Here is a 21408-nt window from a genome sequence, read left to right as displayed (position 1 = left end):
ACAATCGAGAAGGTTTGAGGCCCATTTCTTAGCTATATGTTAGTGAGAAATTGTTAAATTTAAATATCCAGCGACAAAGCCCACCGAATCATCTCAACAACCAATTTCTAGAGGAACATGGCAAATAACTCGACCATAGAGATTTTTTTGATAAAAAAGAGATTTTTTGCCAAAACCAAAAACTCGACCATAGAGATTTAAGAGCATTTAACGACATAAGTTCAATAAAAGTATCACAATGTTACGACATATCATCAATTGTAAATCGAGAATAGAATAATATCAATGTACATTACCGATGATGTAATGTAACATCTCTTTAGACCGGTGATAAAATTGGATTTCCATATATCTCTATAGTCTTCTTCCATACTAAATTTTAACTCAAATTTAGCAGCACATAATTACAATCTACTCATTGACTTAGATTTGTATAACTCTGAAGTTCAACGAGAATATATTGAAGTAGTGAGTTTTGTCAACAACTAAATTTAATCAAAAAGGGTTCAGAAATCTGAAGCAGCAAATTAGATTTCTTTTCGTCGAATCTTACGTGTTCCATTTTAATTCAACAACTATTTTTATTATTTGCCTAGAAACCAAGTGGCCATGATCTAAATCTATTAGTTGGTCAGGTCACTTTCTTTGTAAGTAAGCTTGTCTCCATAACTCGGAACTGTCTTTTTCTAAGCACATACATGCTTTTATTTCTACACGTCAAATATTTTGATTTATGAACTCCTGGATTCCATTTTAGCAATATTTTCAGATCATTCAATCCACAAATATATATTTTGAAATTTTAAATTCAAAGGTGGCTATTCAATTTTGTTCGACTAAATTCAAAATTTTAACCGGTTCAAATTTTTTTTGGGATATTGCCATATCGATACTATATTTTAATCAGATATATGAATTAATTGTGTTAGATTTTTTTCTCTGATTTAATAGTTAGGCTTTGAATAGTTATAACGGTTCAAGCGGACAAACCGTCTATAGACCAGACCGCTTTTTGTTTACTATTCATAAACTATACTCTGTTATGATACGGACCCAAAAAAAATAAAAGAAAATCGCTGCGGACTAACTGCGGACCGTCTTTAAACTAAGTCTGTAGCAGTTTGTTGTCCGCCCCACAAATAATATGGACTGGACCGCTGACAGATTAGTCCGCACTAACCACAACATCCATTCAAAGCCTTAGTTTGGTGTAATTACACATATACACTGTAGTATCAATTATTTCATTTCAATTTCTATCATTGGTTCAACACTGGATGTTTTAAATAAAAGTTTCTTGCTCTCCACATGTTATGAGATTATTATGAGTTATGATTTGAGATTTTCTGGTTATATAAAAGATAATAAATAATAATAATTCATATATATATATGTATATTTTTTTTTGACAGCATTCATATATTTTTTTAAAAATGAAAAGTATAGAAAAAATTCAATTCAGATTCGTTTAAATTTTTGAATCAAATTCAATTTGGTTCGATTTATATGTTCATAAATAACTAGAGGAAAGAGAAGTCGTTTCCAAAGTCATGCCACACGTGAATGAACTGAATGGTTCCATTGATGATGGCACAAACGTAAATAACCATCAACCTTATGAGCTAATTCTGTGTGTTTAAGTGCAACGCACCGTAATAATTTAACCGTAATTAAAACACACGAGCCTTTATAAAAACTCTCTCTTTCGACTCTCTTTCACTTCTTCAAACTCCGAGAAACTGAAGAAAGAAGAAAATTCTCTGAATCTTCAAAACGCAAAAACATGGACGAAGATGGTTTTTCACAATGTTCAAAACACTTTTCAAAACGCGGTTATTTTAGCGGTGGGGGCGTTTGTCCATTTTGTCTCCACGAACGTCTCTCTTCTCTTTGTCCAGATTGTGCTCACGATCTTCCTTGTTCGTGTAGCTCACGCGCCGCCGTATCTTTCTCTCCTTCGTCTTCTTCGTCTTCCTCGTCGTTCTCTATCTTCGCCGGAGATATCAGTTTTAATATATCCGGCGTTGGATCGGTGGGCCGAGTCGCGAGTTTGATTGAATGTGAACCGGCGTTTCGGAGATCGAAATCTATGGCGATCCCGATTAAACCGGATTCGGTTATTGATTCCGGTTTGGATCATGGTAGGAGTAAGAAAACGTCGTCGTTTTGGAGAATTTTTATGGGAAACAGAGGAGATACTAAACCGGCTATTATGAAGAAATCAAGATCCGTTGCGGTCGCCGGAGAATTTGGATTTTCTCCGGTTCCGGTTCCGGCGACCGGGAAGGGTAAAGGCTGGAATTTTCCGAGTCCGATCAAGGTTTTCCGGCAATCTCGAGTCTCGAAGATGATATTTCAACAACGGTCTCCATTGTATAGAGGTTGAGATTATTATTTTTTTGTTAAGGCTTTTTTTTTTTGGTTTTGCAAATTATTAGTTTGATCATTTACATGTTTTTTTTAAAGTTCTTGTATTAGAAAAGGGAACAACAATATTAGTTTCTTGAAATTCTTTTTTAATTGTTGTTTATAATTTGTAATATAGATATGTGATTCAGATTCTGCAAAGTTTTATCAATTACAAGACTTTTCGAATTTTGGAATTATTTAAATTGGTGTTTAGTTATTCTGTGATTCTACAAATTCAACAACAAAATTAAAAATATAAACCTTAAAATGTTCTATCAGTTTTTGAGTTATAAAATTAATCTGGCTTATTAGTTTTTGGTGTTTGATAGTCAGAAACTAATCAATACTGTAATTTTTGTTTAGTCTTGACTTAATTGTTTTTTTGCAAATTGTGTAACTTTCTAACTGCAAAAGCTTGGAAATATTATAGTTTTTAGAATAAAATATATATTCGGCGGTTGTTGAGCAGAAATTCAGGAACCAGGAGCATGTTTGGGATTTTTGTTTAGTATATACATATTGTGTTTTAAAGCTAATTAAAGTAATTAAATTGAGGTATTATTGAGATACTCGTAAATCATAATGAGTGATTAGAGGGAGATTTTGACAGAGGGTTGATGTATATGTGTGTATGTTGATGCTAGCTTGTCAATTTTGGTTGTTAAAGATTGGGTTAAAAGGAGATTTTGATTTGAAGAAAAAGTGATTTGGCCAGCTAAAATATCTAATCTATGATTGACTATTATAATTAATGAAATTAAACTACTAAAAAAAAACTCATCATCTTTGCGAAGTCTTCTGACTTTTTCTTACTTCACGTCCTCCCATGTAGGTAGACTCGCTCAATATTTGGTACTTTGGTTTGACTTACACACTAGAATTTTAGTTTCTATTTTTATTTTTTTCATATAGATGAAAAAAATCAGAAAATAATGTAGACTCGTTCAATTATGAATTTTCATACATATTAATTGCAGAAAATGCTTGCCGTCAAAAAAAAAAATCAGAAAAAAATGGATGATGAAAATTGAATGTATAGATGCATTAATTAGAAAATATAGGGCATATGTCATTTTTATGGATTTGACATGAAACAATTAACTTTATTTTGCTGTCGTATGGAATTTATATATTTTACTAACTTGGAATGTGTAGATAACACTATTATAAACCAAATATAAATTGTCATTAGTGTTTTCTCTTATTTACATATAATAATATTCTTTACACAAATTTAGTATGAAAAGCTTAAATAAAGAATAATAAAATTAGTATGTATCTTTAGTTATATAATATATTTCTCTAATGTGTATATATATAGCTTTTTTTTTTTTTTGGACAAATATATAACCAAAAGCTTATTCATAAGTTAAAAGCATGTGTTGGAAGAGGATGATGTCCCAATGTAAGCTGAATATTATTAAGAATCGTTATGTAACTTGTGTTATCTAGGAAGCTACAATACAAAACAAACATGTTACTTTTTGTCTACGCATTCATTTCTTTAGTCCCATATTCTATTGTTATGAAAGCTCCCATTATATTAGACCAAAAATATGAGAGTATATGTCTTCTTACAAACTATATGTTATGCTATGCATATATACATTGCATGTACATCATACGACGAGAGCTGCGTCGGTTCACCAACCATCAATCAGATCGGTTTTTGGCCTATCCGCAAATTTGTATGAAAGACAATCATTTGTTTCTTTATTTTTTTGGCAACACAATTTCTTTTAATTATGCAAACACTATCTTGGACTCCTATGAATTTAAATTTTAGCATCAAATTATTTTTCAGAAACGCATCTCGTAAGATGGTTAATATAAAAGAATAGTGAATTTAAATCGAATTCCAAAATAATTAACTATTTTATAAATTATATGAATTGGAACTGATACAAGAATATCAACATCGTGTTGTAGAATGTAGAATAAGTTTACGACATTTCACCCAAAAAAAAAAAAGGTGTATCAAGTCGTGTAATGTGTGGGTCATATGTAAATGTGTTGATTGATAATTATTTCATATATTTGTAACCTAGTAATTTCGACTTTCAGTTGACCATATTATTTAATTAACGTTTATAGTCTCCATTTCATTTACATATCTCTGATTAATTGGACTAATGGTTGAGTACAATAAACAATCATACTTAAATATTCACTTAATCGATTAGCTAAATCAAATGCGCCGATTTTTATACTCAATTGATTAACTGAATCCGCCGATTGATTCGTTAGATTCGTTGAACATCATTACTTTTGGCGTCAATTACATACTATATACTAAATATATAAACTTTTGTTAGTAGAGATGTTAATGATGGGTTAAAACCCGCTGGATACCCAAAACCCACATAAAATTTTAAGCCATAGATCTATTTTTTTTGGAAAAAAACACAGATTTAAAATGTTTTTGGGTACCCAAATAAATAAAACCCATATGGGTTTATCTCATTGGGTTATGCGTATCCACGAGTTTTTTTTAAGTCCTTTTTCGAGTGAATCAACATTTTCTCGTCAAATTTCTTTTCACATTTTTCCGCCAAAACCGCGATTTAACATTTTCCCGACAAAAATGACATTCAATATTTTCTCGCCAAAACGCAATTCAACATTTTCCCGCCAAAAACGACAATCAACATTTTCCCACCAAAACGCAATTCAACATTTTCCCGCCAAAAACGACATTCAATATTTTTCCGCCAAAACGGAATTCAACATTTTCCCGCCAAAAACGACATTCAATATTTTCCCGCCAAAACGCAATTCAAAATTTTTTCGCCAAAAAACGCGATTCAATATTTTCCGCCAAAAATGATTTCACATTTTTCCGCCAAAAACACAATTTAACATTTTCCCGCCAAAAACGACATTCAACATTTTCCCGCCAAAAAGGAGTTGACATTTTTCTGTCAAAAACGCAATTTAACATTTTCCCGCTAAAAATGATATTCAATATTTTTCCGCCGAAAACGCAATTTAACATTTTCCCGCCAAAAACGACATTCAACATTTCCGACCAAGAAAAGGATTTGACATTTTTCCGCCAAAAAATGCAATTTAATATTTTTCCGCCAAAAACGCAATTCAACCTTTTTCCCATCAAATATATATGTAATACAGAAAATAAATACAATTTAAAATATATTTATAAGCAAATTATAGATACAACATACATATAATAGTATATTAGCACTTGAAATAAACTCTAAGAAATTGACAGAAACCAAGTTGGGTACCCACGGGTAGTCTCGGAACAATCAGGTTTTTTCGGGTTTTATCCATTAAATCAAAAACCCATCTGGATTTTCTAAAGTTGGGTTTTTGGTGGGCGGGTTTATTTTGGGTTTAGGTAGGGCTGGACTTTTTTACCCACCACGACATCTCTATTCGTTAGTCAAATCTACCCAGAGATTCTATATATCTTTATCATAATAATTTAAGTAAGAATGTAAGAGTGATGGAAATATGTTATTATTAATCTGGCGATTACTAATTTATATACCGTAAATTTATTCCTACTAACTGATCGAATCTTATGTTAGCAGTATGAGAGATATTGGTTCACATGGAAAATAAAACGACAGCTTATTAAAACTTACATATCATACCCAAAAAAATAGTTGTAAGAACATGTCACTAACAATTATTATCAAATTATTCATAACAATTGATATCATTATGTCTAATAAGTAGTAAGATTTCATCTTTTTGTCAACTAACTATTACTATTCTTTAAAAAATATTATATTATTTTTTGTGGGTTTCTCCGGCTAAAATTGGCTTATTAATAACCAATCGATTATCGGATCGAATCCAGTTTATAAACAAAAATTCCAATCTCTCCGAATGTCAAACTAATTTGTATCGAAATCCAAAAGACTCGGGTTGGTTTGGGATGGTACAATCGGGTCGGATCAAAATTTCATGCCTAGTTAGAATAGTATACCGTGTGCGAGAGAACAAAAAAAGTGTTATAGTTTCGGAGATATTTCATCGTTTACGTCATAAAAAGATAAACACAATTGGTCGGAGTGTCAAATACTACGGGATGAAAAATTGAAAATTATGAGAACCTACATATATGTGGAGACTTCACTTTCAATATGTGGAGCTTCGGTTTGAATCAATACCAGATTTTCAAGCTTTAAAGAACCTAGGGCATTGGCTATACATTATGTTAATGAATTTACAAACTAAAGCTATTTGATCTAAGAAAAATATTGCTCATTCTGCTAATAAAGTGACAAAGGTGCGTTTTCTCAAAGTGTGACAACTTTCAATCTTTATCAATCTTGTAACAATAATATAGATGGCCTAATTAAGTAGCCTTTCACGACTCCAATCTTTAATAGACTTGGATAGACTCGTAATGGTAATATGATGAATGTGTGTACAACTCTTGATATGTGATGGAAGTAATTTGCTAAAAAGAAAACTAGACTGGATATTTGGAAATGGTTAGTGAATCCTAGGCTGACATGTGTTACACCCCTAACGATTTCGGAGTAAACAAAGAATCACGGATTACATGCATTATCCAATTGCACATATATCGCTTAATTATTTAGGTACTGGTCCACTATTACATAGACCACCAATCATTATCGTTTAAAGCAATAAATAATTAGCAGATCCAATGTGTAATTACAATTAAATATGACTCGGAAATGTCAACGTAACAGAATAATTATTTCGAGCAAAAAGAATATGTTAGTTTCGTGGTGATTGAAACAAACACATCATGGTTCGAGGGACCTTATATTTTCTAAGGAGTAAACTCATTATTAATTAAAAAAACTTTTCTTTTCAAAAAAATAAATAAATTCAAATAGCAACAAAAATAAGGAGATAAACTAAATTTTATTAGAATAATACTAGAGAAAAATGGTGTTCTAAAAAGCCAAATAATAACTTTATTTTACTATGAATTGTTAAACGATATTTCAAATATTGAAAAACCAACAAGCATATATTTCAACATAATTTATAATTATAATTTTCTAGTAGTTTCCTTCACTAATCTATATAAAAACTCAATAATTGAGGAAAAAAATCTTAACATAATTATTAATATTGAATATAAGAACAAATTGAGGGGGGGGGGGAGGGGGGGGGGGGGGGAGGCAATAGCATGTGCATGGAAGCCCTACAGAACAAGTGATCGACCGCTTCTTCCCTTTGCTCTTCACTTTATAAATATCAACTTTATCTTCTTTGTCTTTTTTCCAAAGTTGAATCTTGGTACATTCATTTTTCAATTTTTCTTTTTGTAGAATATATTTTGTTACGTTTTCTTAATCGTAAATGTTGAGCCAAAGGAATACCGGCCACAAAACGAAGTACTCATTGTTGCATTGGTTTTTTTCCTGAATTTCTTCATTTGTTCGTCAATGTAAATGTTGTTGGATTCAAAAACAATTAATACGGTGTTTTTCTTCCTAGCTCTGCTAGGATTTTATAGCATTAATGTACTTTGCTAATTGTTCTATATATCATAACGTTGAGATAGGTTTTGTCCGTAACACAAACTACCTAGAGTTATAGCTTAGAGCTACTATAAACTTATTAGACCTCTCTTCGTGACTCGGTTTCTAGATCTAAAAGCGAAGACAGTTGGATTGAGTTCATAAAGAGTAGATGTTGAGATTTTATTTGCTTAAGTCGTGGAAGACAAGTTTTAGAGTTTGTTGTTTCCTTCCAAACTTTTGTTTTAAAACCTTTTTCTGAATATCAGATTAGGATCCAAATTCTAAAATGCATTACTATGAAAATTCTATTTCTTTTCCAATTTAGAAAAATTCTATTTTATAAAGAATAGTTAGGAAAACAAAAATAAAAAGAGAGGCGACAAAGAGTGGCACACGAATGGCCTTTCCTTATCAACATTCGTGCTACTTATGTTTCCTCCAAAAGAAGCCCATCACGATAAATTTGTCATTTTCAGTTGTATAGTATTTAAGTAAATACGAGTTAAAAATAAAGACTGATTATATATTAAAATGCTTGGTTAAAAGGTAGAAAAAGTGTGGAGTTTCAAAAGATATAAGTGGTACTCTCGTCCTAGCAATTGAAGATCACTTAGATGAGATATCATATATTAACTAAGCAATTTATGGCCTTATATTTCAAAAATTCACAATGTTAGTTGAAAGACTAAAATATAATTTCTTATATCATAAATTTAATCATATTTGATCACTATTTTAAATGTTTTCCAGATTAATCTAGATTTCAATATGAGATCTCCTGATAAGAAAAAGTGTAATCCTAAAACTATGGGATTATTATACAAAATGTCACTTTGTAGCCCAAATATTTTGGATATACGATTTCCTTATTGAACTTGTGGATTTGCCATTTTTGCCTTTTTTTGGTTCACCAAAAAATCAATATTGCCGTTCCCATTATACAATTCTAATTTGATTTTCGATTCTAAAAAAATATGTCATACATAGATATACACAAAAATGTGTACATCTGTTTGAAATTGTGTCCAAAATTATGTAAATATACTTGTTATATCCACAACTAAACATTCCCTTTATTCAGTAGGAGCTCGTGTGTGTCATGTTCAAATCCTGCCAATAGAGACACCACCGAATCATAAGTTTCTTTTTTGACACAAGACCAACCTGTTTTCTAACATTTGTTGAAAAAGTAAGTGAGTTAGAAAGTTAGGTGACCACAAACAAAGTCCAAGTCAAGAAAATCCTAAAAGATCAGAAACATCAACAAATGGGAGCATGTTACAACTTACAAGATGATAATAACACAACAATAACACATAAACATGGACTACAAGAAGAAATACTAAACCTAATAACCGTTTGCAAAAGGAACCAAAACCAAAGATAATATGAACACACCGACTATAAGACAATAAACCAACACATAAACATGGCCTAAGAAAAGGAATATATACTAAACACTAAGCACATCTATTGAGGGGGCCAAGCATCATATAAACACTGGGAATGTAAAACCGTGGAACCCAAACAACGAACAAAAACAAACTCCATTGACAACATAATTATATTCCTTTTCTAAAGAATAATGATTTGCATCGAGCAAACATCAAAGTGGTCATAGATACAATTTACAAGATATCCTCTAGTTTCTTCTCACCGAATTCTCAGCAAAATCCAACAAAGAGATCCCTATGCTACTCGATTAAAAGAAATATTTAAGTCTAAAGGTAAAGGAATCACCTCTTGCTTGGAAATGCTTTGGCCACCTAGAGAGGTATTGTTGCTTCTTGACGGCATAGAATGTACATCTGGGAAAGGGGAATACCAAAGTCATAAACTTTCTGTTCTTGACGGCTCAAAGTTTTGATCTTTTATGTATGTGTTGTAACTTGTAAGTTGGTAAGAGTTACCAATGTCATAAACTTTCTTTTTGTGTCCGATCCCACCTCCATGTAACCATGTTTGTGTTGGCTGATTCTGAACTGAATATCCCAGGACTCTTCCTTGTATCTGATTTTGTTAGTGGTGAAGAAGAACAGGTACAAACATTGTTCTGTCCTGGTCACAATATCAATCTTCTCATTTTGTTGTATTTTCCCGTTTCAATTCAATATGTCTAGCTATTAAACTACACATAAAACCAACCAATATTACAATAAATAAAAAGAAAACGATCTATTGCAACGATGGGCAACTTGCAATACCACACCATAACTCTCATGGTTGGATTCTGCTGTCTACAAGAACGGAACTGGTTATTGAGTCTTCATGTGTACCTTACTAGCATCAGCCTACCAAGTGCTACAAAATGAAAGTGTGACTCATAAACGTTGATGACAAGCGAGCAATACTTTCTAACATAATAAACATACATCTCTTACATATTGAAACTAGCTTGATTGGTGTTGAAAATCAAACAGTTGATTAAATATTGAAACTAAGAAGTAATGAAAGGGTAGAGCTCTCTTACATACATGATCCGTGGAATCAAGTTAAAATTATAGGAGCCTTAAGAAAGCCAACACTCTCGACGTTGATGTAACTTACTTGGGTTTGTTGTGTCTTTCTCACTAGATTCGACTCGGCAAAGGAGTCCACATTGGTGGATCTTCATACCAAATTTGGCGTCAAAGGAACAATGTGTTACACAACGACCAAAGGATTCATCCTTCTACTCTCTTTAAGATGATTTATCGAGAAATCCGCAACACAATCACCGGAAGACGCTCTAGGAAGCTTTGGAGACCTCTAAATGCTTCTTTGGATCCGATAATATCTTTTTCATGAGTTCCATGTATTCTGACCTTGTTTTTTATTTTATTTTTTGCCAAGGTTACTCTAGTCTAGGTATGTAATACCTCCATTTTCATTTTATATGTGGTGTAAGGATTATATCCAAGTATCCAAGTTTACTATCAATAAAGACATGAAAGTTCTTAAACGTGTTCTTGTGTTTTTCTCTTTATCAAGAACAAGAAACAGAGTTGTGAGAGATGGAGTTTGTGAGTGAAAGTGGTGTGAGTTCAACAGTTTTCCGTGGCTCTTCAATACGTGATATTATAAAACAACAAAATAAAGAACTGAGGAGAGGAACACACACTTGAAACAAAAGAAACCACAAAGACAACAAACTAAGCGTTGTAATGATAAAAAACACAGAGTTTCCAATGCTCTTTTACATTAGTATAAGTGGAATCAAGTTCTTAAATTTATATGATCCTTTAAAAAGGCAATACTCTCAACGTGTTGATGTGCGATACGGACATGGCAATTACACAACTTGTTTTCGGATCCATAAGAGCGCCTAAACTCTATATCGCTTCCAATTCCTCGGAGCCTAACTCTTCTCATGGTTTTTGTTTCAACATTATAGTAGAAAATGTAGAAGGACCGAACATCGCGTGACAAAAACATTGGGGCAATAATGATCTCACCAGCCTTGTTGGTGCCAAAGAAACATATTCTGACATTCCCAACATAATCCCACAGAGAGTAGGGAAAATCACAACTTTGCCTAGACCATTCATGTTTCTTGGGGTCTTCTAGTATCCAAAAAACAAAACTGCTGATACAACCACCACAGGAGTTTCTCACAATAGAAGCTAGCTTCCCTTTGTAGTCTATGAGTATAGACTTCATCCCCGATTGGAGGACAACCGCAGGTGCAGTGATAAAACTTAGTTTCTCAGATCTAACATCAAAACACACAATAACTGGATCTTTGGTTTGGGATAAGGTATGAGCACCATAGTAGATAACACCGTTGATGCATACATTTGGTAGTAGTATCGGTCTATAAGGTGCAAGGTCACCTCTAATCTGTCTCATTCCTTCACCACCTCCCAATGTCCAAACCTTGTGACCAATAGCATTACCATGACATCTCTTATCAAAATCAAAGCCGAGCGCTTTGTATTGATCGTCAATCGGATCGTACCCCACAAAGATGGTGCCAACGGGTAACGTAGTGAATTGCTCCGTGTTAGGGTTACACATCACCTTACCTTCAACAGCGAGAATGCCATGGAAAGAAGCCAAAGAGTGTGAGAGGCCAGCTAAGCTGCAGGGAACTGCCATCTCGAAGTTGGGTACCAAAGAAGAAGAAGAAGACTTCTCTCCGTCTTCGTGGGAAAACGAGAAGAGGAAGGTAAGCTGCTTCTCAGGCTCGTTAAATGCAGCGTTACTCAAACCGACTATAAACCGTGATTGCTTCGAGGAGATAGCGTAGTAGGAATCAATGAAACCTCGGCTTCGGATGATGGAAGACCACATCTTTGACACGCATCGCAACTTCATAAGAGACTTGGCAGGGATTCTAGTCAGTATCGCCATCTTTAGGTCAAGAGGCAGCGAATCTAACTCTAACTTACTAGGGTTTGTGTCTTCTTTCTCATCTTCCTCGAGTTTATTTTGGTGACTCTTCTTCATATGAGATTTGGTAGGCACTGTAGCCATCTTTAGATCAAGAGGGATCGGATCTAACTTACTTGCGCTGCTACATGATCTGTCCTCCTGGTCATCGTCCTTGCGTTTCATGGCGGCTCCTGACAGAACCCTAAATGTGTGTTAACCCTAGCGAGTTAATTCTCGGTCTCAGTCTCGATGGTGTCAAACTCAATAATATGTGAATGAATGACTTGTATTCCTTAGACCTCAAGGTCGAGTATTTATACAAAGCCCTAATACAAATGGTAAATATACATAAGAGAGATTTAGTAATATCTACAAGATTAGGAAAATATCCTTTTTTTTAAAAATATTATGTTAAATTATATTAAAAAAAAAAAACTGTTTATACATAAGAATGCAATCTTTTTAGAACATTTTCAGAACAAACTATATGTTGTCTCTGAGCAAACCACATTTGAATCCCGCCTTTGTATTTCTCGTCTTATCCTCGTCTTGCTGTGCTCAAACGATTCCTTATGTTCTTATCCTCAATAGATGGGCAATAGTTTGGAGGAAGGACCGTGCATGCAACACTCTATGATGAGAAGATATTCAGCAAGAACGAGTTGAATCCATCTCAAGATGAAATCCCAAGAGAAACTTTGCTAGTTTGCTTTCACCTCTTGATGCTTGACACAAGATCTGATAGGTTTGGGCCTTAACTACGTCATTTAGGTCTTAAAAACTTTAGGGCCCAATAAGCATCACTTTGGCAGGGGAAGAAGCTGTTTCGTTCAGTTGGACCACATAAGTTTTCAATTGCAAGTTATTTTATTCTTTTCCTATAACCTTTTAAAGAGAAAAACAAGATGTTCTTTAAAAACGTGTCTCAATAAAATCATAAATTTGTTCCCTACCAAAGTGTCTAGTCTACGATCTACATATGTATTTCATATACACATCTTGATCTTATATATATATATATATATATAGGATATAAAAATATTATAATTAGAAGGTTTGTTTCTTTTTCTTCCACCATTTATTTTGATATTGTTTGTTTCTACTAGATATTTCTCCATACAGAAGTGTCAACGTAGGGGGAGGAGTGGGCACCTACCACTAAAGGTGAAAGGTCACACATAAAAATGGCCAATTTTTCTGACACAACCATATGTGGATGACAATTTCGTCACGTGCACTATATATGTGATCTAAAGATTTAAGATTACTGTTAAGACATTATCATAATAAAGCCTGAGAATGGGTAGGGCATAAGATTGTGTGGAAACAATTTAAACGAGTATTTTCTCTTTACCAAAATTGGGACCAACTTTTGTATCCTATAGGTTTTGTGAATTGGTTGGTAGGTAGCACTCATTTATATGCTAGTATGATAAATCTGGTTTTGGAGATGGCTAATACGGTTTTCTATTACTAAAATCGGCAGAGGTTGTTCGGTCAGTCGATTCTAAACTGACACAATTTTAGATGGCTAATACGGTTTTCTATTATTAATCCACTAATCAGTAGATTGGTTCAACGATCGTTTGGTTTGATAATCAATGATACAGTTTAGCAACTAATTGTTACAGTTAGTCGGTTAAACCCTCAAAACAATTTCTTTTTGTCGGCAATCTATGTATCAAAGGAAAACAATACATAGACGAATATAGTAAAGAGAACCCTATTAAGAAATGAATTATTATTGTTATTGTTTAAAGCTTTGGTGTTGTTTTCAAAAATGACATAAAATCCTAGAATCATTCATTCTTAAAGAAAAATTGATGTATCCATGGTCCATCTAGTTTAAATTTGCTGAAACTCAACCGAAATTGTATTGAAATTTTGTTTGAATAAATCCTAACAAAAGTAATTACGAACTTAACAGTTAACACCTATATATTATGTCCAAGCTCCTATTATTTGACAATCGTTTGTATATGAAGTTAGAACCCGAATTTAAACGAAAACCATATCAAAACAACCCAAAATTCGAAACTGAAATGTTGCAAAACTAAAAGTGATAAAGATGAATAAAATACCTCTACAAGATATATAGTATTTAAAAGATAATCATGTAATAGAAACGTAACGTTGAAATCTTGTATAATTCTCTATACTTCACTAAAGCTAAACAGATACTGAAAACTTTTACAATGACTAATCCATCTAATCGCTAACAAGTTAACTAACATAAAGTTACGATTTTGAAACAAACATTGCATAGCATATTCATTTTCAAGAGATATTAACATGTGCTTTTTTTATAAGACATTAAAGGAAAGTTTGGATGAAAATGTTTTTACACTTGTAAAGTAAAGAAAAGAATTATAAGAATTATAAATTTTTAAAAGTTAATTATATGATTTAATTTGATGTTGTTCATTATATGCAATGGTTTGACTGTTTTAGGACTTTTTAGAGTTATTCAAAATAAAATAGTTGGGTAATAAGAAAAATGATAAACCAAGGCAAACATCTCAATATAATAAAGTAGAAAACATATTTGGCCAAACGTAGAACACGATAAGATCTTGACTAGCTGATGACGACGAAACCAGGAAATGGACACATCTCTAGGACAAAGGTTTTATGGTAGTCACAAGATTTTTTTGTTCCTTTTTAATAATCTTTTTAGGCCATCAATATAAATTTTCAGTGTGCACTTTTTTGCATGTTATGGTGGTCGCATATAATCATTTTTTCGGTTATATAAGAAAAAAACAAAAAAGTTGCACTGCACCCAACCCAACTCTTCTTAATACTACATCAAAAGTTTTATTAAAAATGCACAGGGGAACCTTTTTTTTTGATAAAAAGAGTTAACTAAAATTTTCTAATTGATTAGTTATCTTAAAATTATAAAAGTATCTTCCAACAATTATATAGAATAAATATTATGATAGATCATATAGGGCTGGGCACAAGTACTCGTTACTCGTCCTATACTCGCTACTTGGCTCGTACTCGCCTTGAAAAAACAAGTACTCGTTGTTAACAAGGCAAGTAACAAGTAGTATAATTTAGATACTTGTAAGTACAAGTCAAGTAACAAGTAATGAAAAAAAAACTAATACTCGACTCGTTTGACTCGTTACTCGTTATTATTTTACCATTTTATATACATATATTGTATTGTTTTAGTGTTAGACACATTTAAAAACTATATTAGAAGTAAAGTAAATTTTAAACAGGTAAAAAATATGATAAATAAAGTATTAAGTAATTTCAAGTAATTCGAAAGTGTTACTTGCAAGTAACTCTCAAATACTTGCAAATAACTTGTAAGTAACTCGCAAGTAGCAAGTAATAACTCGTAAATACTTGTAAATAATTCGCAAATAACAAGTAATAACTCGCAAGTAAGTGTAAGTAACTCGCAAGTAGCAAGTAACATGACAAGGCAAGTAGCTCGCAAGGCAATCATATTTTAGCAAGTACTTGAAATTGCAAGTACTCGTTTTTAACAAGCCAAATATAAGTACTTATTTTGATTACTCATACAAGGCAAGTCGAGTAACAAATATCCCTAAAATAGCAAGTACTCGCCTTGCGCCCACCCCTAAGATCATATTTGATGGTTGAATTGCTAGACCTCAAAAGAAATAAAATTTATTTTTAAAAAATCGAAATCTTTAAGAAGTGTGGAGTAGATAGAATTGGATCAAATAGTTTTCACAACGTGCTATAAACATAGTGGAAATCAAATAAACACAAAAACAATAAAAACAAATTCGCAGTCGTTTTCTTTATGGGCCGCCGTAATAGTACCCTCAGTAGACGACAACACATTGCTTACCATACACTTTTTTTTTTCTTTTTTTTAATGATATGGCAAAGTATCAAATTGATAAAAGAATTTAATCTCAAGTGTTACATAATTATTTTATTTTTATTTGATTTTACTAGTGAATTTGAAACTTCATAATTTTGAAAATTTGCTGTTTTTTTTTAAAATTTCTGCTTTAAAAAAATAAAAAAGTGCTTGATTTTGACCTAAAAATGATTTTTTTTTTTGATGGGAAAAGTTTAGCTGACGAAGCTCATAAACGTGTGGACCACCTATTTTTTGTAATCGCAGCATGAATAATGTGCTTCTTTATCTAACCACCTTTTTAAATGTATATCAACTCCTGAAGTTCTCCAATGGACTCAAATTTGACCTTAACCTCATTATGAGATATATTAGCCTAGTGAGACACTGGTCAACATAACTTATCTCCCAACATCTGTGTATCAGAATTTATCTATTTACCAAATTGAAAGTGTCATAAAGGTCTTATACTTCCAAATACGGTATTGAGATTGAAATTTTAAACTAAACTTCACCCAAAAACCAATTGAATCTTGTTTTCTATTGGCTCACGATTTTTAAACAGTGAAAATTATAGAATTCTATTTGAAAACATACATAAACTTATGCTGGTACAATGAAAAATTTATCCGAATTAGAAAAGAAATTGTTATCTCTTTTACTGTAATAACTAGGATTTAACCCGCGGTTTACCGGGGGCCTCAGTTTTATATGTTTTTTAATTAAGTATTTTGATTATATTTTTATATTGTAAATTTATAAAATATTTCTTTTATTTTAAATTTTTATAAATAATGATTGAGATTTTTATTGGTTGATTGTTATTTAGTGATTAGAATAATGTGTTTTAATGTGTTTAAATATGTGTATTAATTAGTAAATGTGTATGTAATTTAAATATAAGTAAAGTAGTAACAAAAATGTAAAATAGTAAAAGTGGTGTAATTCTTTTTGCGATTATAAGTGCTTTTGAAATATTTTTTGTGATTATAGTTCTTTTTGGGATGGAATATACTCATATTTAGATACCAAAATGAAGTAGAGATATCGATATTGTTGAACGGTTAAGATTGTCTACTTTGGATGCTAAACCCGATTATGTATTTGAATCCGTGATTAAGAGATCATTACTTTTAACCCACCCGAAATTAATAACGTGGATCCTATAAGCTTAAATAGATTGAGTTGACCAAATCATCCTCTTATTATTAAAAAGGAGGTACAAATTGAAAATTTGTCTAATTTGGCCTCAATTTTGATTTCAATTTTGGATTTTCTTCTTTGCTATTCAAAATTATTAAAGGTAATTTGGTCTTAACAATCTCTTAAACTTTATATGATCCGATTCAAGCTAAACCGTTCAATAAAATTAATTCTCTTCAATCTAAACTGTTCAACAAAAATAAGTAAATAACAACCAAAAAAAATTTAAACACATTCCTCTTATCATTAAATAACAATAAAAAAATCCTAATTATTATTTAGTTATGTTTGATTAAAAAATTTATATTATTTATTTCAATATTTAGTATAAGAACTAAATAAACCGATTGCCCGCGGTAAACCGCGGGTTAAATCCTAGTTACCTTTAATGTCTATGTACAAAATCCAAAATTAAAATTGAAATTGAAGCCAAATTTGTCTATTTTTTAATTTGTACTTTCCTTTTAATAATAAGGAGATTGTTTTAAAATAATTATTTAAAAGATTATTAAAATATAACCTTATTAATATTTTTTAGTAAAAATATACTAATTTGGTGGTCGTTAGTATTGGACTAAGAGTAAAACCATCATTATAAAAGAAAATAAATGGTCCCCAAAATTCTAAAAGAAATTGATGATTTTAATATTTGAGTCTGTACTTTACGAGTTCACTCATCAATCTCCATTAGAGAGTCGAGCTAGTCTCGAGAAATCTTTTGTTTTAAAATCTATTAGTGAATAGGTTTTTGCGATAGAGCAAATAAAAAAGAAGAAGAAAAAGCTGAATGATGAGCTAATAAAACAGATACATAAACAAACTTAATAACAATTTTTTTTTTAATCGAGTATCAAGATTTTATTACAAACAATGTGTAAGACCATCTCTAATGGTTGTCTCTATTATTTTCTCTAAATATAGAAAAAAATAGGGATCTCTATTTTCACTCCAATGGTTATTCAAAAATAAAGATTTCTATTTGTTATAAAGAAAAATAGGAGAAAAAATAGAGATCCCTATTTTTTGTCTTTATATATAGAGAAAAAAATAGAGAATTCTATAATAGAGGTGAAAATAGAGATGAATTGGAGTAAAATAGAGACAAAAATAAAGTTTAAGGCCAAAAATAGGGATGTGTTGAAGATGCTCTAACTAAACTATTCCATAAACCATCTCGAAGCACCAAGAATCTTTGATTTAAATATTTGCGCAAGAAACAAGACATTTTGAAGCCTTTTTATACTTCTGATACTAAAGGCAAGTAGGCAACTACTTGTAAATACCCTTGATTTAGAATCGAATGGATTCCTTTGTAGTTTCCAATAGTGGTAAAAGTTGTCGACAAATTAAAATGATAAAAGTTAGAAATCAGATCATATTTAATACCGTTTTCTTTATCTAGAAAAAGTAATATTATATATTGAAAAAGTTGAATCTGCAAAAAAAAAGGTAGTATAATATTTAATAAATTGTTATCTTCGGTATGAGACATGTAAACGAGTGATCGAGCTTACGAGTGAAGCTCAGATATATGTAGAAGAATTAATAAATCTGTTACAAATAGGATGGTATTTCTTGAATAGAGAGAAGCATGGTAATATCGTAAGATTCCTAACTGAATCACTGACTTATGTCTTTGTAATCGTCGATATTGATACGAATGATGCATTAACAATTATTTACATTTCTAAGCTGAATTTTTACTATCGAGATAATGTTTACGATGTATAGATGACATTTCTGTAGATTCTTATTTCTAGAACTTAAAAGGAATCAAATCTTGAAAGGAAACAAAGAAGATCGAAAGCATAGTAATGCACGTGGTCCATGTGAATTGTTAAAATTAATCTTATGAAGTGTCCCACCTGCCGTCCAATATGATTGATTATATTAATTTCTTTTATATTAGTATAATTCAATATCATTATCACCAATTTTATCTCGATTATAATTTAAGCAAATTGATGTGTCTTTTGATTTGATGCTTAAACAAAATCACTGATTAACAGAAAATCTTTTTAAGTTATGAATAGGTAATGTCACGACGGATTCACTGTTATTTTACTATTATCATCTATATATACATTTTTGCACCCATTTTGTGAAATAAATTGTGGAGTTGAGATTTATTTACATCGGCTGCCACTGATATTTAATAATTGTTTTTGATAATTAGAAAGAAAATTTTCTAATTAAATATTTGACATTTAACAATCTTTCCAAAATCTCTCTACCTTAACTACACGATTAATTACTAAAATAAAACTTCTAAAATATTTAATATCATTTAATTACTACAAAATTATCATTTTTGATATTTCTTTTCTGCATGATTATAATTATCAAACCGTAGAGATATTTGATAACATTTAATTACTACAAAATTACAAAATATTTAGACAATAATTCATAAACATATCATAAATAAGATCAACATTAATAAAATAAATGACTTTTTTTTAGAGGACGGGTTGGCATGACGGGTTTGACAGAACGTTACTTAATAAAAATTGTAAACTATACAATAAAAATATTTTATACATAGATACAATTTATAAACTTATATATATATTAATTTAAAAAATAAATTGTTTCCGCGGTATACCGCAGGTTAAAATCTAGTTTACTATATAATAATACTCACGAGAAACAGTTACTATTAAAATATATAGTATCTGATTTTGATGTAACCTAAACTTTAAGATAAACAATGCGATGGACAGCTAATTGAAGATAAACATTACAAATTAAAAAAGGATTAAATATGTTTTTGGCGTGACTAGTGGGATTCCTCCTTCTGCACTTAATCTTCATTTCAAGCTAGTATTACTTTAACCATGTAATTAATTTCCAGATTCATTTTTTAAAAGGAAAAAAGAAAGAAAATACAACTAATATCAGGAAAAATATATTATTACACATTCACATGTAGAAAAATTTCAAGTCTATATGATCGTGTATTTGTGTCTGCATGTTTCAAAATCATTGAAAAGACCCTTCCTAAAAAGTAAGCGAATCCAAAATTGTATGTAAATTTATATACATATGTATATATATGAACATATGTTATTATAATTATGAATAAATTATTGCTACTTAGGAACTCAATCAACAAAAGATACATAGATTGAGGCGCTTCTACAAGGTCATCCTAGTCACTTATTAACCTAACATATGTAACACATTGTATAAGCTATTCGAGCATGCCAAATCAATCAAGATCATTATATCATGTTCGACGATCTATCGAAAGTGTACACCAATTGATGATTCTCTATTTCTCTAAATCTAAGAATAACTCGAATTGGTCACATACAAATTTGGATCAGGTAACAGATATATTTTTATTTCATGCAGTTAGGAAATAACATATGGGAAATTTATATCTTACGTTCCACATTGTTCCCGAATCCCGACTAATGTCCCTCTCTTTCAACAAGGTGATAGTAAGATCTTCATTTAATCAACCCGACTCTCTACTTAAAAAATTTCAACCATTTTCTCTAAGAAGTCAGAACACTCCATCATCCCCATTCTAAGCTCAACATAACAACATAACAAGAAAACTGTCATCTTTGTTATCTCATTTCTCGAAGTAAGGGGGGAAATCTCTATATTTATCCCACTAATTATTCATTACTTAGTGGGATATTGTTGTTTTCTAGTGGCGTCACCCCCAAAGTCGACATGAAATATGATATCACGAATCACCTAGCCAAAACTTAGTGTAACATCTTCTCATAATTTTCTTATAGTAAACATGTTCAAAAGTCGACTCACAACCACCAGACAATGGTTTGGTTGTTTTCTGTTTGTTGAATCGTTCATTGACGAGTTCACCCAATACAGATGTCTCAGAAAATTATATTCAAAAGTTATTTTGGTTGTTATTTACAAAAAATGGTATACTAGATCCCAAAATTATTTTACTATTTATTGTTGGTAAAATACTCTTTAGTTTAATATGGTTTTAATAAGAAAAATCAACCGGAGTATCATTAATCTGAACGTATAAAGACATATCATTGAGTTTATCACAAGACAACGTAAATCTACAAGAACACAATAACATAAGTTTAGTGTTTTGTTAGTAAGAATTTGTCTTCGCAA

General features: G+C 31.2%; 3 protein-coding genes, 1 long non-coding RNA gene and 1 pseudogene across 5 annotated transcripts; 3 read left to right on the top strand and 2 right to left on the bottom strand.

Moving 5' to 3' along the window:
- Window positions 1–1640: 1640 nt before the first annotated feature.
- AT1G32690 (DUF740 family protein) lies at window positions 1641–2593 on the top strand. The gene has a single exon (NM_103003.3). It carries the CDS (start codon window positions 1784–1786, stop codon window positions 2384–2386), a length of 603 nt encoding a protein of 200 aa, NP_174546.1. The 5' UTR covers window positions 1641–1783; the 3' UTR covers window positions 2387–2593.
- Window positions 2594–5185: 2592 nt separating this feature from the next.
- AT1G32680 lies at window positions 5186–5431 on the bottom strand (annotated as a pseudogene; the record flags this gene model as incomplete). Its single annotated transcript has 1 exon — window positions 5186–5431.
- Window positions 5432–9873: 4442 nt separating this feature from the next.
- AT1G06603 lies at window positions 9874–10173 on the top strand. Its single transcript, NR_139114.1, has one exon. It is a non-coding gene; the product is annotated as an other RNA (long non-coding RNA).
- Window positions 10174–11084: 911 nt separating this feature from the next.
- Window positions 11085–12425, bottom strand: AT1G32660 (F-box and associated interaction domains-containing protein; the record flags this gene model as incomplete). Its single annotated transcript, NM_103000.1, has 1 exon — window positions 11085–12425. The coding sequence occupies one exon, from the start codon at window positions 12423–12425 to the stop codon at window positions 11085–11087; it is 1341 nt and encodes a 446-aa protein (NP_174543.1).
- A 315-nt stretch (window positions 12426–12740) lies between these two features.
- Window positions 12741–12934, top strand: AT1G32650 (uncharacterized protein). Its single transcript, NM_001333016.1, has one exon. The coding sequence runs from the start codon at window positions 12834–12836 to the stop codon at window positions 12906–12908; it is 75 nt and encodes a 24-aa protein (NP_001319129.1). The 5' UTR covers window positions 12741–12833; the 3' UTR covers window positions 12909–12934.
- Window positions 12935–21408: the final 8474 nt, after the last annotated feature.

Source organism: Arabidopsis thaliana, assembly GCF_000001735.4.
Source record: "Arabidopsis thaliana chromosome 1 sequence".
NCBI lineage: Eukaryota > Viridiplantae > Streptophyta > Magnoliopsida > Brassicales > Brassicaceae > Arabidopsis > Arabidopsis thaliana.
The sequence above is the reverse complement of the archived record's forward strand: the minus strand, read 5'-3'. Positions and strand labels throughout refer to the sequence as shown.

Coding starts and splice junctions, on each gene's coding strand:
- AT1G32690 (NM_103003.3), top strand. CDS start 1,784: ATGGACGAAGATGGTTTTTCACAATGTTCAAAACACTTTTCAAAACGC.